Source organism: Alligator sinensis, unplaced genomic scaffold, assembly GCF_000455745.1.
Source record: "Alligator sinensis unplaced genomic scaffold, ASM45574v1 scaffold628_2, whole genome shotgun sequence".
Classification (NCBI taxonomy): Eukaryota; Metazoa; Chordata; order Crocodylia; family Alligatoridae; genus Alligator; species Alligator sinensis.
The window spans coordinates 2,916,453-2,931,454 of record NW_005841833.1 but is presented as its reverse complement, the minus strand read 5'-3'; the positions used below and the strand labels follow the sequence as shown (position 1 = coordinate 2,931,454).

General features: G+C 44.1%; 1 protein-coding gene across 1 annotated transcript in view; it reads right to left on the bottom strand.

The window, feature by feature from the left end:
* Positions 1-15,002, bottom strand: part of SART3 (squamous cell carcinoma antigen recognized by T cells 3) — a 19,241-nt gene that overhangs the window by 3,215 nt on the left and 1,024 nt on the right. The window contains exons 2-17 of the mRNA XM_025199829.1: positions 14,747-14,842; positions 13,986-14,112; positions 13,182-13,286; positions 10,546-10,730; positions 9,362-9,467; positions 8,090-8,214; positions 7,442-7,597; positions 6,196-6,334; positions 5,731-5,838; positions 5,242-5,319; positions 4,958-5,016; positions 4,319-4,428; positions 3,748-3,860; positions 3,213-3,289; positions 2,641-2,806; positions 1,396-1,856 (exon numbers count right to left, since the gene is read on the bottom strand). Coding sequence (XP_025055614.1) covers positions 1,396-1,856; positions 2,641-2,806; positions 3,213-3,289; positions 3,748-3,860; positions 4,319-4,428; positions 4,958-5,016; positions 5,242-5,319; positions 5,731-5,838; positions 6,196-6,334; positions 7,442-7,597; positions 8,090-8,214; positions 9,362-9,467; positions 10,546-10,730; positions 13,182-13,286; positions 13,986-14,112; positions 14,747-14,842 — 2,211 coding nt within the window. The remainder of the gene's footprint in view (positions 1-1,395; positions 1,857-2,640; positions 2,807-3,212; positions 3,290-3,747; positions 3,861-4,318; positions 4,429-4,957; positions 5,017-5,241; positions 5,320-5,730; positions 5,839-6,195; positions 6,335-7,441; positions 7,598-8,089; positions 8,215-9,361; positions 9,468-10,545; positions 10,731-13,181; positions 13,287-13,985; positions 14,113-14,746; positions 14,843-15,002) is intronic.

Below are 15,002 nucleotides of genomic sequence, written 5' to 3'. Positions count from 1 at the left end.
CTGAACCCAGTTCCCACAACACGACAGTGCCTGCATCCAGTACAGGGGATCCCTTCCCTCCCTGCTACAACTCAAGGGTCTTTCTATATAAAATCATGTCTGATGTCCCACTAAAGCTGAAAACTATGAGATCCAGTGATAAACCTTGGGCCAAGATCCTATTCCTCCCATCAGGCATCTAAGTGGTACCCAGCGTCTAAACGTGATCCTACTCCATCCTGCTCAAGTCCCATAAATGCATCTACTTTTGTGACTGCAAAGAAATAATTTTTTTTTTCAACTATTTAGTTGGTCTAATAAAAGATATTGCCTCTACCATGCTCACTGCTTTTGCTTTTTAGACCAACACTGCTCCAACCTTTATCCCTGAAACATGGAAAACTTCATAATCAGCTGTTTTGAAATGAAAAATTAATCACTGTACAAGACAGAAGCAAAATTCAACAGCCTGAGACCTGGATACCAACACCCCTGCTCCAGCCTTTTGTTTTGAGCCAAATTTGCATAGTTGCAGGGCAGCCTGAACACAACAGAATTTCCTTGCCCAGGAGAACCTTTCCATCACTAGTACTCCTATGAAATATAAAACATCTTAACAAGAAAGAAGCATAATTCAACATCCTGCTTGCCATCAGACACCTGTGAGGTAAACAGACTGCTCTGACTTTCATCCAAGCCCAATTTACATAAAATGAACTTTTCCAGCCAGAAGAACTCACACCACCCTCCAGCTCTCCTATGCAATATGAAGTTTCATTTCTATCTGGGAGAAATTTTACAATCTTTGCATTCTCCTTTGCCTGAGAAAGGGTGTATGAGCCTGAAAGCTTTCAAACAATTTTTTTTGCAACTATCTAGCTGGTCTAATAAAAAGATATCACATCTACCACACTGACTGCTTTTGCTTTTTAGATGAACATGGCTACACAAGTTTTACCCCTCTACTTTTGTGATGCACTTTCAATGCTGCATTAAGACCAAGTCATGAGAAACTGAAGAGGAATCACCAGGCTTTAGCATCCATAGTTTTTTAGGGACTCCAGCACAGTAGAATAGGATCTCCCTTAGATGTCTGTAACTAGACTACAATCTGGAGTCACCACTGTCCCCGCTACATGGGAGTGGGGTCCTACACTCCTTCCACGGCGACATAAGGTAGTTGAAAGCACCAAGATCCACAATGTCACAAGATGGCTTTGACTGGCCATCTACTGTGCTACTGACAGCGTTACCAAGGTGCTTTCAACACATCCCGTGTTTGTCTGTGTAACTTCTGGACCGATGGCTCAAAGAAGTTAATGCTCGGAGAAATTCTGGAAGAGAGTAGACATGCTGCTAATTGTACTAGGCAATCCCATCTCTGCTGTTCCTTATTCAAATACTAAAGTGTCATACCTTAAAGTCTGGATTCTTGTTTTTGTCAATGCAGGGAGAGACAAACATCGGCCTCCCCTCCACCACTCGGCGATCCATTTCAAGGGCCTTCAGAGCAGATTTTTCTTCCATGAATTCCACATAGCAGTAGCCCCGGAAAAGCCCTTTGTTACTGAACACAGGACGGACTTCTGCCATCTCCCCGCAGCTCTCAAAGAGCTCCTTCAGTTTCGCTTCTGGCTCGGTCATGCTGTAGGACAGGTTGCTGACAAAAACCGTGACGTTGTCTTTGTTACTGTCGTGGAGAATTTTGGGGGCTTCTTTTCGGCTGCTGGCTGCCTTTTCCTTCTGTTTAGATAGAGGATCTGCCCTGGTAGGTGCACTTCTTCCAAACAGCCCAGATTCTACCTCCATATCTTCTCCTTCTTCATCAGCAAGCATAGCTTCACCATCTCCCTTGTGTCTCTTGCTGGGCTGCTCAACTGTTTAGTGAAACAAAGTTTTTCTAGAAAGTTTAATCATTTCCAGACCTCCCCCTACCCACAGCTTATATACCTCCCTTTAACAGCCTGATCTACGGAAGCAGGAGCTGGACATGCAAGATCAGGTCCTACAGACAAGAGAAGTCCATCCCTTAACTATATAGCTTCAACAGGATGACAAGGACTACAGGATCAAACCAGAAAAAGACTTTTAAGGGACACAAGGTCAGCAGTTAACTTTCCCCACTTCCTGTCTCAATAAAATTATAATTCTGCATATGCACGTGGCTTTCCCCTGCCCAGCACCAAGCTGGTCTCATTCATTGAGAGAGACAAAGCAGCCATCTGAAGCCATCCTGAATAAGAGGAATTCCCCTCCACATAGGAATTAGGGGAAAGAGAGTCCCAAGAGAAGTTTGGTTTCCACTTCAAGTATTTAGAGCAGCAGCTCAGGTGTGACTAGCTTGGAGAACATAGCTAAACAGGCAGGAAAGTATGGGCTTGGATAATTAATGTTCACCTGTTATAAAAAGTCTCTTATAGTCGGCGTTTGTTGTTAATTTACTTTTCTATCAAAAGAAGCAACTTAGGTGTTCACCTAGCGTTGAGTTTTGTGACCTAAGGGGACAAGCAGGCTGATGGAGAAGCACTGAACTCTCAACACAACAGACCTGAGTTACCAAATAAACAGACCCCAGTGTAGCACTTCCTCAACCCTGACTGCAAGGAAACCACAAACCATCCTACTACCTTAAGTGTGAAAAGGCACCCGCTGTGGTCTCACCTTCCTCCTGGCCCCACTCCCCATCATCATCATCCTCAGCTTTGCGCTTCTCTCCAGACTTAGTTTTTTTAGCCTTTTTTGAAGCCTTCTTCTCAGCCCGAGCCTGCTTCCGCTGTTCAGCTTTTTCCTCTTCCAGCTTGGCAAGAGCAGCCTCCTTCTCGGCAGCCTGGAAGCATTTAAGAGTTTTTTGAGTCACCACAGCCTGCAGGGAGCTTCTCTGACACACTTTCTAGAAGCACAGCATGAGTATCTATGGCAGTGAGCTTCTTCCACCCAGCTCTAAAGTCACAGAAGTAGCAGGACAGACACTTCACATCCATCTCAACTGCTTGTTCCTACAGATTTAAATGCCAAGTTGACATTTATAAAATGTTCAAGATTAGCTAACAGTCCAAATCTAGAAGAAACTGGCCATATCAATAAACTGAAGGGTATTTTGGGGGGTATTAGTCTGGACTACAACCCAAGATCATTTGGGGAAGCTGATAAGGGAAACCTAAACACCATGTAAAGCTGACCTTGGAATAATTATTTCATATTGTTTCATTAAACGGTATTGAAAAAATTCTGACCTTTGCTCTTTGTTCATTAACCCGAGCTAGTCTGTTTTCAGTCTTCTGAACAGCTGCATCCCAGTCTTCTAAAGTACCTAGAGAATATCAAAATTTGATTATTTTTTTAACCTGCCATAATTTAACACATACACCTGCTAAAATCAGGAATGAGACCTCTCTACACATCCCCTGGTACTACCTGCCATGAGACACGATGTAATGGAAGCACACATGTAACTAATGACCTTTAAGAGGGTCAGTTCAAAAAGCAAACACAATGGAAATCTATTGCACGTGATACAAACCCTTCTGAACTCAAAGGAAAGAATCTCACTGGTCACAGTGGGCTCGCACTAATGCATTTTTCCTGCAAAGAAGGTCACTCAAAGTGGAGGTCTCATTTCTGAAGTTTAAAGGTTCAAACAAGCGCACTATATATTGGAACAACCCAGGGCTTCATTACCTCAGTGTGCACTACATGTGTTCTACCGACTGTGCCTTATCATTTGACTCAGCAAACCAAGTAAGAGGTGCTATTTAAAGGTGAACTTACCTTCTATCCTCTCAAGAGTGAGCAGCACATCACAGACATGCTCAGGGTAGTCACTTGTGCACTGTACAGCCCGATGCAAGGCCTTCCGGCAGTGCTGGGTATCTCCATGTGCCCTATAGAAGGATCATAAGACAGTAAAGAGCATATTCTCCCCATACCAATCATAAAACAGATGGGGGAGTGATTATATCCTATTTCCCCAGGTAAAACACAGGATCCATCTTTGTAACACTTTGGGGAAGATGCCGTAGCGTCACTAAGACAATCTCTACAGGCATTTTCTACATGTTAATCGTGCACATTCACCTTAAGCCAGTGCTTCCCAACCTTTTCCAGCCCAAGGCACACTTACATTCATAAAAATTTTCTGTGGCACACCTGTTAAGGCATTCCCCATCCTCATACCTATTGTAGCTCATTGCCATGGCAAAATTCCACGGCACATCTGTTCATTTCTGATGGCACACTTTTGTGCCGCGGCACACTGGTTGGGAAATACAGCCTTAAGCATATTATGAGGAAACTAGCAGCTGAGAGATTAATTAAGGTGTGTGTTACCCTGAGTCCTTACCTCTCTAGGTTATAATACTCTAGCCACATATTGGCATATTTGGCATTCCCTTTAGTCATAATACTGTCCCAGAGCTCTCTGGCCTTCTGCATGTTGTTACAAAGGCGAGCCTGAAGAAAGAAGAAAAAAGGAGTGTTAAAAATATTTGATGTAGTTTAGAACTATGTCTTAAAATGAACAACACTATAATGGTGCATTTCTCCAGCTTTTTAACTGCACCTCTCTCTTGTGTCATTAACATTCACAGACATCCTTTCTACACAGAGCAGTTCTTATCTTGATCATGGCCTTTGGTTTGCAGGCAAATAAAAAGGCTATAAGTATTTCTGATTTTCTCTTTTTCATTTCATTGTTATTCCTCATAATTAAAAATTCCTTTAAAGAACAGACTGAAACTTGAAAACATTTCTCTTTAGTTCCTTAATTTGAAAACCAGGAGAGGCCCCAACTAGGAGTTCATCAGTTTGGAAGAGTCATGATGTTAAAAAGGTGAAAGCCTCATCTATTCAAGTCACTGTGACATGTGCGTCCAATGGTAAAGAGCGCACATACATATCTAAGGGCAGTGTGGAAAAAAAACCCAAAAACATCCCAGTAACCAAATAAATTTAAGTACAATAAACTGATGGAAAAGATTACCTCAACTCTTGCCCAGTTCTGCATTATGGTGCAGGATGGATCCCCACTTTCACTAAAACCTTCAGATAAAAAGTAAAGATTCATTTAAGACATTTTTAAACAGATGGATTCATAAACAAGCTATTGTAACACATTTGCATTTTACAGTTCATACGATTGTGAGCCAGATTAGTGATCTAGAACATGGAAGTCCATACAACACAGCCTCCAAAAAAATCATTCAGAATAGGAAATAAGCCGTACCGTACCGGGAAGAAAGAAATATTTCAAATGTTTTCACTTACCCTCTTCCATTTCCTGCTTTAAATATTCCACAGCACGGGCAAAAGCAGACCTCAGCTCTTCTAATTCTTTACTTGAGTCTTTAGAAAAATACAAAGAAACATAACTGGACCTTAAAACGGACACCTTTAGTCTACTGGAGATTCTTTACTAATGCCTATGCAGAGAAATCCAACGTCACCAAAAGTTTGTTTCTATAAAAGCATTTTTCACTGCTGCAAGTACCATTGTGCTTTTACACTCAGTATGCCAAAGGCCACGTGAAACCTAAATACATTAGTACATTTTGGGGCACAGCAATTTATTCTTGCCTTGCAACAACCTGCAAAAATTATGCTTTATACTTATTAAAAAAAACTGGGGAGGAAGTAATTTTTTGGTAACATCTCAAAGGCAAGAATCATTAGAGATTCTTTAAGAAGAGTACAAAGAATATTACTATTTCTAGACGCTCCCCAGATTAGCATTCTGATTTATTTATATACAATTACCTTGTGTGAAATCCACCCTTCTTCTTAGGTAATCTAGATATGCCTGCCATATTTCCACATAATCCATAGCCTGTATAAAACCAGCATTCAAAGCCTTTTCAAAGATATCTACAGAAAAAAAAACAAAGCAATATGTCTGTTTTATTTGATTTACCAATAACTAAAGAGGCAGAAAGAGGGAGACGAAGATAAGCAGGTTTCATTACATCCATAATTGCACGCTGCCAAACTGAAATGGTAATTTCTATGCTTAAGAAGGAAGTTATTCCAGAGAACAGACTCTACTAAAAAGGGATTAGCTAGCTATGTTCCATGAACCCTACTTTAAGAGATGAAAATGGTTTTGATTTCTTGTAAGATACTGCACATCGCCATTCTCCACACACACCATTTCCTAGTCCAACATACTGGAAGCTAGTTCTGCATTCAGGAAACAAGGGCCAATTTATAACAGTATTTCTTTACCAGAAATAGTCCTGTGACCAACTCTGTGCCGTTCCATAGCTAAGAGGTACCGGATCCACAGCCCAACAGTCCAGGGACAGTTCCTAACAGCCCGATCGTGTGCTGAGAGCACCAGCTCTTTCACTTTCAACTGCCGATCCTAAAACAATCACAGAATTAATCCAAGGCTTTACAAAAGCACGTTGCTCCTACTCACTGGACAGCATCCCAGACAAATGCAAGATTCCAAAAATGCAATGCCTTCAGAAGCAGAACATTTTGATTGGATATAAAAAAAAAGGGACAGAAATACTTGGAATGGCAAAAAATATGAAGCCCTGGAGGTTGACTGACCAGCTTAGATGAGGAAAGGATAAGCACTTTGGCAGGACAGGTTACATCAATACTACCAAATAACCTCCTACTAATCAATTCTCTTATGTAATCAGCTATAATGAGATCTCTGTAATTCATTCAAGGTTTAATCTCTCGTGATAAAGTACACGGAGGAGAAAAAGCTCTATTATCTCAGGGTAGGACAGCCCTTTGAAGGGACTTGGTGTACCTCACCCGAAAGCTAAACTTACTCTACCACCTTAGAGGCAGCCAAAGGAAAAATAAACAGCTCACTGTAGGGAGGTCTTCCCTGCAGAACTATCCTGGGCACCTACCTGCTCCCAAGTTTACTAGTGTTTTCAACCCAGGCTAGATGGCTCATGCCAAGAGAGAGGTCAGAACCCAGATGCTGCTTTTCCTCAGGCCAATAACTTTACTTACAGCAGCAGAAAGAACAGTGTTTTTCTGGGATGGCCAAGTGCAGTATCAGTAAAGACATGGTAACCTGCACTGTGGCTGGCACTGGACAAGCCAGAAACTCAGTTCTGGGTTAGCTCTGCAGTGACTAGATACTGCTGGAAAGACAGAGCTGTGGGAAGTAGGAAAGGCCCCTGCAGGACATTCTAGGTCAGGGTACAGACCCTTGAAGGGATTCCTGTTATGTAAGCAGCAGTAGAAACCTTTGGACAGGGCCAGGAGGCAGTAACAGTTTTACTCTACCAAACTGGATCACACGTTTGACCAGTAAATACATTATCACATGGAAAAAGGAAAATGAGGATACTGATAGAAACTTCATAGATACAAGCAGCTGGTTAGCCAACTTATCCAAGTATGGAAACAGAGGCAGAGGCAAGATCTGTGGCTGGGTTTATGGACCCTACATTAAAGCTATAAAGCAGAAAACACATCATATTTTTACTTTCCTTACCAAATACTGATTATAACGAGCCCACAGGTCTGGCACAAGGCAATTCTCAGCCAGTGCACGCTCATAGATCAGCTGAATGCGAGCCGGATCACCCACTTTCATTTCGAAGTCAATGTAGGCTTGATATTCAGCTAGCTTTGGGGTCTCCGCCACGAGCTAGAAAGCAGACAGGAATACAGAAAGGATAGTGATTTAGGCTATGCATGGAACAAAGCATATCAACCCCAAATCCAAACAGGCCCCGAGCTGGATTCAGTGGGTCCAGGAGAGTTGTGTGTAGATGCACTGGATTTGACCCTTCAATTTTCACAGACTCTGGGACTGCTCAGAGCCACCTATCTACCCCAACTAGACTAGTACACCTGGAGGGGCTGAAAACCAAGCAGAATTCCTGTGACTTTATTTGTACTGTAAATGTATCCTTGATGCAGGTTTCACTGGTTAGACAATCTATTTCAAGCTGCAACAATACTTGCAATTGCACCTTAAACAAGAGTGGTAGCCAGGAAGTTTCTTGCGCATGGCTTACTCCCAAGAAGGGCTTTTGGAATATTGTTACGTCATTATTTCCCTTCAGTGTTTGTTTGGAAAAACCAGGAAGTAGTAGTAATTCTTAGCGTCAAAACAATGCAGGTTTAAAATAGTTACCAAGGCCTCTTCATACGGTCTACACTTTTCCAACTGCTGCAGGGCTTTCTTGTAGTTCTTTACTACCACTTCTGGTATCGGATCTTCTGACCATTCTTCATATTCAGCATAGGTGGTTTCCATATCTAGTAACATACATGCAAGGAATTTTGGTGACTGACACTTCAAGTAAGTCTGAATTCAACTTCCCATGTTTTGATGCTCTCATGTAATTACGCCAAGATTGAGATGCAGTTTAGCTGAGCCACTATAAACCCACAGGGCTGAAGGACTTGGGAACAGTTATTGTCATAGGATTGTAGAAAACTGGGGTTGGAAGGGAGATCAGGAGGTCATCTAGTCCAACCCCCTGTGCAAAGTAGGACTGTCCCCACCTATATCATCCTATTGTGTACAATACATTCCAATTCAAACTCACGACAGAAGGAAGCTGTAGAGGCCACTTGTATAACTGGACTTTAAAAAAAAAAAGGGAGGGGGGAGTTTAGAAAGATTTGTGAAGGGCATGTCCATCAGGTACTATTAAACATGTAACCAACTTGTGTTGACTGGGAGATGGATCGTTTCTACATATGCTCAGTTTCTGAGCCTTCTTCTAAAACATCCGCTACTTGCCAATGTTAGAGATAGGATAAGGGGTTAGCTGGTTCTTTTGTCTGAATCAGGATAGCAACGCTTATGTTCTTAAATTGCTTTAAAACACAAACAGCAGGATTTCCCTGAGGCTTTCAGGGACAGAAAGAACAAGCCAAATTGTTTCCATGTGCAAATCAGAGCAAGAGAACTCTGTGCGTGTGTGTGCTTGCTCAGGACTACAAAGCAGACATTCAGGGAAGGGAGTAAGGAGGGCAGGAAGTGAAAGCCTGACAATCACCACCTCTCTTGGTAATTAAATGAAATGTCAGAAGCTAAGATTGTTACCAGCCATCAATCCAGGATCTAACACAAATGCCAGTCACCACAGGTTCTCTGTGCCTGCCTTGTTTGGTAATTGGCTACTAAATTGATTGTGCAACCCTTGTTATTCCACCGCATGTACAGAAAAAGGGGGTTTTGGCAGTTTTTATTTCCAGGCGTGCTGAAAAAACATGGTTGTAATTCACAGGCACAGTGTTCCCTAAAAAAAGGGCCCAAAAAGGTTTTTCAAGAAGCCCTGAGGTATTACAGGACCCTTAGGACAACACAGCACAGCAACACAAAAGAAGTCAGTGGCAGAGTCACTGCCCAACCAGCAGGAGGGCTGTGGCCTTATCCAAGCCTGCGTGCTCTTACCTAGCAGTGGGATTCCCAGCTGGCGCCTGAACAGCGTGTGGATCTTCTCAAGCTGTTCACGCAGAGTCTGCTGCTGCTCGGGGGTTGGAATGCTGCCAGGTGCTGGCTGCAAACAAAAAATCCCAGGCATTACTCAACTCCCTCCAAGCCAGGAGCTACCACAATAACCCCATGTGCACTTGAACCTGAGAGCCAAATGACAACACTTGCTTTAAAAGGCAGACAGAGCAAAGGGGTGTCGTGTTTGACAGTATTATAAGCTCACAAGACAAGCTGCTCAGCAAGGAGGGCCAAAGGCAAGAAGCTTTGCTCCTCAAGAACATAGGGATTATTTGTAAATCACTTTTCAAATGATGACAGGCATTCTACCAAGGCCTGCTACAGGACTTTAAGAAACGGAGACATGATCACAGCAATTCACCAATTCAATGGCAGCAACAGCCAGTTCCTAACCCGGTTGAATAAACCCTGAAGATCACATACCAAATGAGGCCTCTTAACATTTCCAACCCCCCTGACAATTCTGACTGTAGTCTCAATTCTTTAACACCTGTTCCCCAATTACTCCATTTCAGTATATATAAGCATCTGGCAAGCAATTCCCTTTCAATATCTTCTTTTGTAAACATACAAGGGGGTAAGGATATTACTGATCAGCTGTGGGACAGTTGTTTTTAGGCTTCATGCTTGCACATTTCAGAGAACGTGCTCTGGAAATACCCACTGAAAAACCAAAGTTCACAGAGAGTAGAGAAGAATGAATCAATTCCGAGTTAAGGCAGACACTCAGAAGCATTGAATCATTCAGCTTAATATTAAAGGGAAAAACCACTAACGTTTCAAAACATAGTACTTTAAGGCACGCATTTCAGGCCATTTCTCCCCTACTGCTAAGCCAACACAAAATGGGGAAGGAAATTAATTGCTGGGACTGAGATAGTCTAACTTGGGAATAAAAAAACCCCAAAACTCTGTATGAACTCAGTGTGGGGCTGCTTAGTCCTGAATAAAAGTGTCCATGCCTGGAGTTAATTGGGAATGGCTCTAAATGTGGAGACAAGCCCTTCTTTACCAGCGATGTACTGATTACTGAAAAGCCGTGCTGCCCCCCACCCGCCTGCCCATGAGGCCTACAACACCACCATTTGTTCATGTGTAAGACAGTGGAGAAAACCAAACCTTACCTGTGCTGTTTCTAAGATGGCATTCTCAAACTCCCGGTAAGCCTCCCATATGGCTGTTCCCTTTGTGACATGCAAGCCAACAGCAGTCAGTGCTCTTTCAAATACCGAGCGGACCCTCTCGATCCCTCCTTCCAGCCCAATGCCCCCAATGGAATACTGAGCATACTCGAGCCAGATCTCAGGACCTAAACAAAAGCCATCAGGAATGTTAAAAGAAAGGGCAGGAGAGAAAGAGCCTCCTTCCCATGCCCATTTCTGTATCACCCAATATTTACAGTATATATGCAGTCTTCAGCGCACACTGACAACATATCCTACTACAATCCCATGGAGGGAGAGAGAAGCTAAATTATTATTATTTATGCCACATTCTTGACCCACTACCAACAGCTGCAATTTCTCTGCCAACAGATGTCACTTATATCTTGCTTCTGGGCACTGCATAAGGATTAAGGTTAATGATGCCAGACTGCACAGGCCCTTGAAAGCAAGTCATAGAAATTAAGGGCTGGAAGCGACCTTGAAAGATCTTAAAGTCCAACTCCCCTGCTCTGGGCAAGAATACTGCCGAGATCAAATTATCTCAGCAAGGTGTCTGTCCCATCTCCTCTTGAAGACTTCCAAGGTTGGGGACTGCACCACCTCCTTGGGAAGTCTATTCTAGATTCTGGTCGCCCTTACCATAAAGAAGTTCTTCCTTGCTTCCAACCTGGAACCATCCTCTAACAGTTTATGGCCATTGCTCCTTGTCCTCCCCTGGTCGTCTTGGTGAACAGTTTTTCCTCCCAGCTCCCAGTATTCACCCCTTTCATACTTATAAACAGCCACTGAGTCCCCCCTCAGTCTTCTTTTCCCCAGGCTGAACAGTCCCAGATCCCTTAGTCTTTCCCCATAAGGTTTGTCCTCCTGACCCTTAATCGTTCTTGTGGCCCTTCTCTGGACCATTTCAAGATTCTCCAAATCTTTTTTGAAGTGGACACAGGACTCCAGCTGGGGTATCAGCAACGCTGAGTACAGAGAAAGTATCACTTCCTTAGCCCTGCTCACAATGCATCAGCTAATGCATCCCAGTATGCTATCAGCAATGTTGACTACAGCATCATACTGGCAGCTCATGTTCATCCTGTGATCAACTATAGCCCAGAGGTCCCTCTCAGCCATCATGCTGGCCAGGACATAATCTCCTAACCTATATTCATGTTGCTGGTTACTTCTCCCCAGATGAAGCACTCTGCATTTATCCTTATTGAACTGCATCCGGTTCCACTCCGCCCACCTTCCCAGCTTGTTCAGGTCTGCTTGGATCTGCATCCTATCCCCTAGTGTGACCACTTTTCCCCATCACTTAGCATTGTTCGCAAACTTGGCCAGTGTGCTTTCCACATCCTCATTTAAGTCACTGATAAAGATGTTGAACAGCACGGGGCCAAGAACTGAATCCTGCGGGACACCACTGGCCACCTCCCACCACGATGATACAGACCCATTCACTAACACTCTAACCGTCATTCAAAACATCACCTGCTATCCACTCACCAGTTCCCCTTCTCAGCCTCTAATACTTCCCCACTATAGTTCATCTCTCTACCTTCTTCCCAATTATCAACTGGCATCCCTAAAGGTAAGCCATGTTAACTGTCACTTCCATGTTTCCCAATGGCCAACAGAGGGCTGATGTGGCTTTTTTCCTCCTGTTACCCTCTGCATAGGATTTTGTAATTGGGGTGTGTAACATAAGTGAAGTCTGACAGCAATCAAAAAACTAGCATTAAAAGAAAGTTAGTTGATGTTCTTTGACAGAACGAAGGCCAGGAGAGCTGGGTAGGCAACTCCATCTGCCTTGCTGGAAACAACCAAGTTATGACAAATTAGGACTTAACTCCCTGGGTGTGCGATTCCTGGAATGGGTCTAATTGCATATCTGAAGAAAACTCTAACTACGGGGCCATGACCAATACCTCCAAACCTGCCACTCCACTTCGCAGATGATGCACATTCAACCCTCCACCACAATGAAGGGAAAGAATAAGTTAGTGCTCTAATTAGGTATGTAGCAGCAGCCACCATCTGGCAAAGAGGTGTAGATAAGGACCAAACCCCTGCCTGTCTTTTAATGAGAATTCTCACTGTCCACTGCTGCAAAGCATGAGTGGGGCTGGACACTTAGAAGGGCGTTTAAGGACAGGGTCTTTGTGATACTACCAATACCCTACTCTGAAAGAGCTTTTATAGTGAAAGAATACAAAGGTACACACTGAAGGCAGCAGTAACTAATGAAACCAAGTCTACAGACAAGAACAAGGTGGTGAAAATAAACCTTTTAAAATCACTAATTTGCCCCAAGCAAGGAAAGGAGAGTTCATTATGGGATACAGGATTCAGTAGGTGCAGGGAGTTCTTCACAGAAAACAGCCGATGCAAAGCCAGAACACAGTGTTAACTGTTTCCTGCCTGTAAGAGCAGCAGATTGCTTGGCAACATCTATCTGAAATCTACAATCATATGAGCCTGACTCTGCAATTCACTGCCTTACATAGGTTTTCCAAGCAGCTACTCTCTTCCTTCCAGGAAAAAATAATTGAGGAGGAATAGTTCACACTAATGTAATGTACTTTTCGGATGTGTCTGCAACTTACAGATATAGTCTTTCACAGCCCGCTCGAACAAATCATACACCTTCTCTCGATCGGCGTTTTCTGAAGCCATTCTGATCTCGTCCTTTAACCAGTCCAGCCAGATTTCTGTAAGAGAGCAGGCATTTCAGACCCCATCAACCAAGAACATTCCAGAGCCTGAGAAACAAGTAGGATCGTTACCGTGTCACTGGAAAAAGAATCTAAGCAGAGAATTACTTTTAAAAGAAAACAGGCCCTGGAACCCGACAGTTACCTACAGTGAACTGCACTAACCTTTGGCCAGCTTTTACCCACACGTACGGGCAAATTTGTATTTAAAAGGAGGAGAACAGCTGGTCCCTTGTGCGCTAAACCATAATTCCCTGCGCCCTGAACTGAAACCATCCCACAACTGATGCCCCTCTGTGTACTCCAACAGGTACTTGGCCAGAGCGATTGCATTTGTCCCTAAAAAGGGGTCCCCCTACTACAACACTGTCAAGGCAAAGCAGGGAAACACACAGCTGCTGTGAGTACCAAAAACAAAACAAAGAAATCAGTCTTTCGGCTCTCTGCGACTTAAACTAGTAAATTCAGGAAAAAAGACAAATTTTAAGGTTTTAGCCACTGCATGCCCAGCACTCAGTTTTACTGCTTAAAATATTTGCATCAGAGCAGTCAAATGCGTCTACCTAATTTGGTCTTGTGAACCCTTCATGAAGTTTAACCCCAACGCTTCACGCAACACACAGTTTATTTTCTGAAGAGGGAGGAGGGTTCGTATCAAGCCGGAGGGAACGGCGTTAGCGACAAGAGCTCCCGTACCTTCAGTGAGCGGGAAGAGTTCGCTCATCTTCTGGCGAGCTCTTCGAAGCTTGACCAGCTCTCCCTCCTGACGGAGGAGCTTGATCAGGTCCAGGTGACAATTGTAGTCGAACGCGTTGATCGAAAGCTTTTTGAAAGGAAGCGAAAAAGGCGTCAGATAGGAAGCATTACAAGCTGGAGCAGAAAACGGGGAGACGAACGGCTAGATTACAAACGTGTCGGTGGCCCCACGCACTGCTGTCCTTGCCCTGTCGCAGAGCAATACCAGGTGCTTCAAGGACATAAACCCGATGACTGCTTCATAACGCCTCTACGCTTAACCTGCCATGGTTTCAAACAGGGTCTCCGATCGAGCAGTTCAGCTTAACGCCAGGGAGATCTGGCTCACCGGGGGCTCGCGAGCCTCCCTGAGCTGCCGGGAGCACCGGCCGCGGCTGTCATTTCAACTGTAAACGGGGGGATGCGTCTGCCTGTTTTTAACAACCTCTACCTACAAAAATGAACATCTGTAAGCTAGAAACACCAGACGGCTTCAATTCCTCCTACAAAAACCAGCCAAAACGAGCAATTTTACGAAAAAGGGATCATTTCTGATCTGTCGGATCATAACCGTTCTTTATCGCCAAGCGCAGAACGACGCCTGCGTTTGCAGCTTAACGCTGGGGTGCGTTTTACAGTCCCTCGAAGCCCCCGACCGCGACGCCTAAACCAGGAGGGCCAAAGGCCGCGTTTTATAGTTCGCTGAAGCCACCGACACCTACACCGGGAGGATTAAAGATGACCTTGCAGCCGCGAACGGCGACACCGACACCGGGATTAAAGATTTTACAGTCCGCTGAAGCCACCGACAGCGACACCTAAGCCGGGGGGCTAAAAAAACGACGTTTTTACAGTTCGTTGGAGACAGGAGGGCTGAAGTCGCGGCCCCGCGCGGGATCAACTACCACCCTCGAGCGATCGTGGACGCCCCCCTCGACCGTGTCGGCCCCAGGCGTGGGGGGGAGGGGAAAGGCCCCG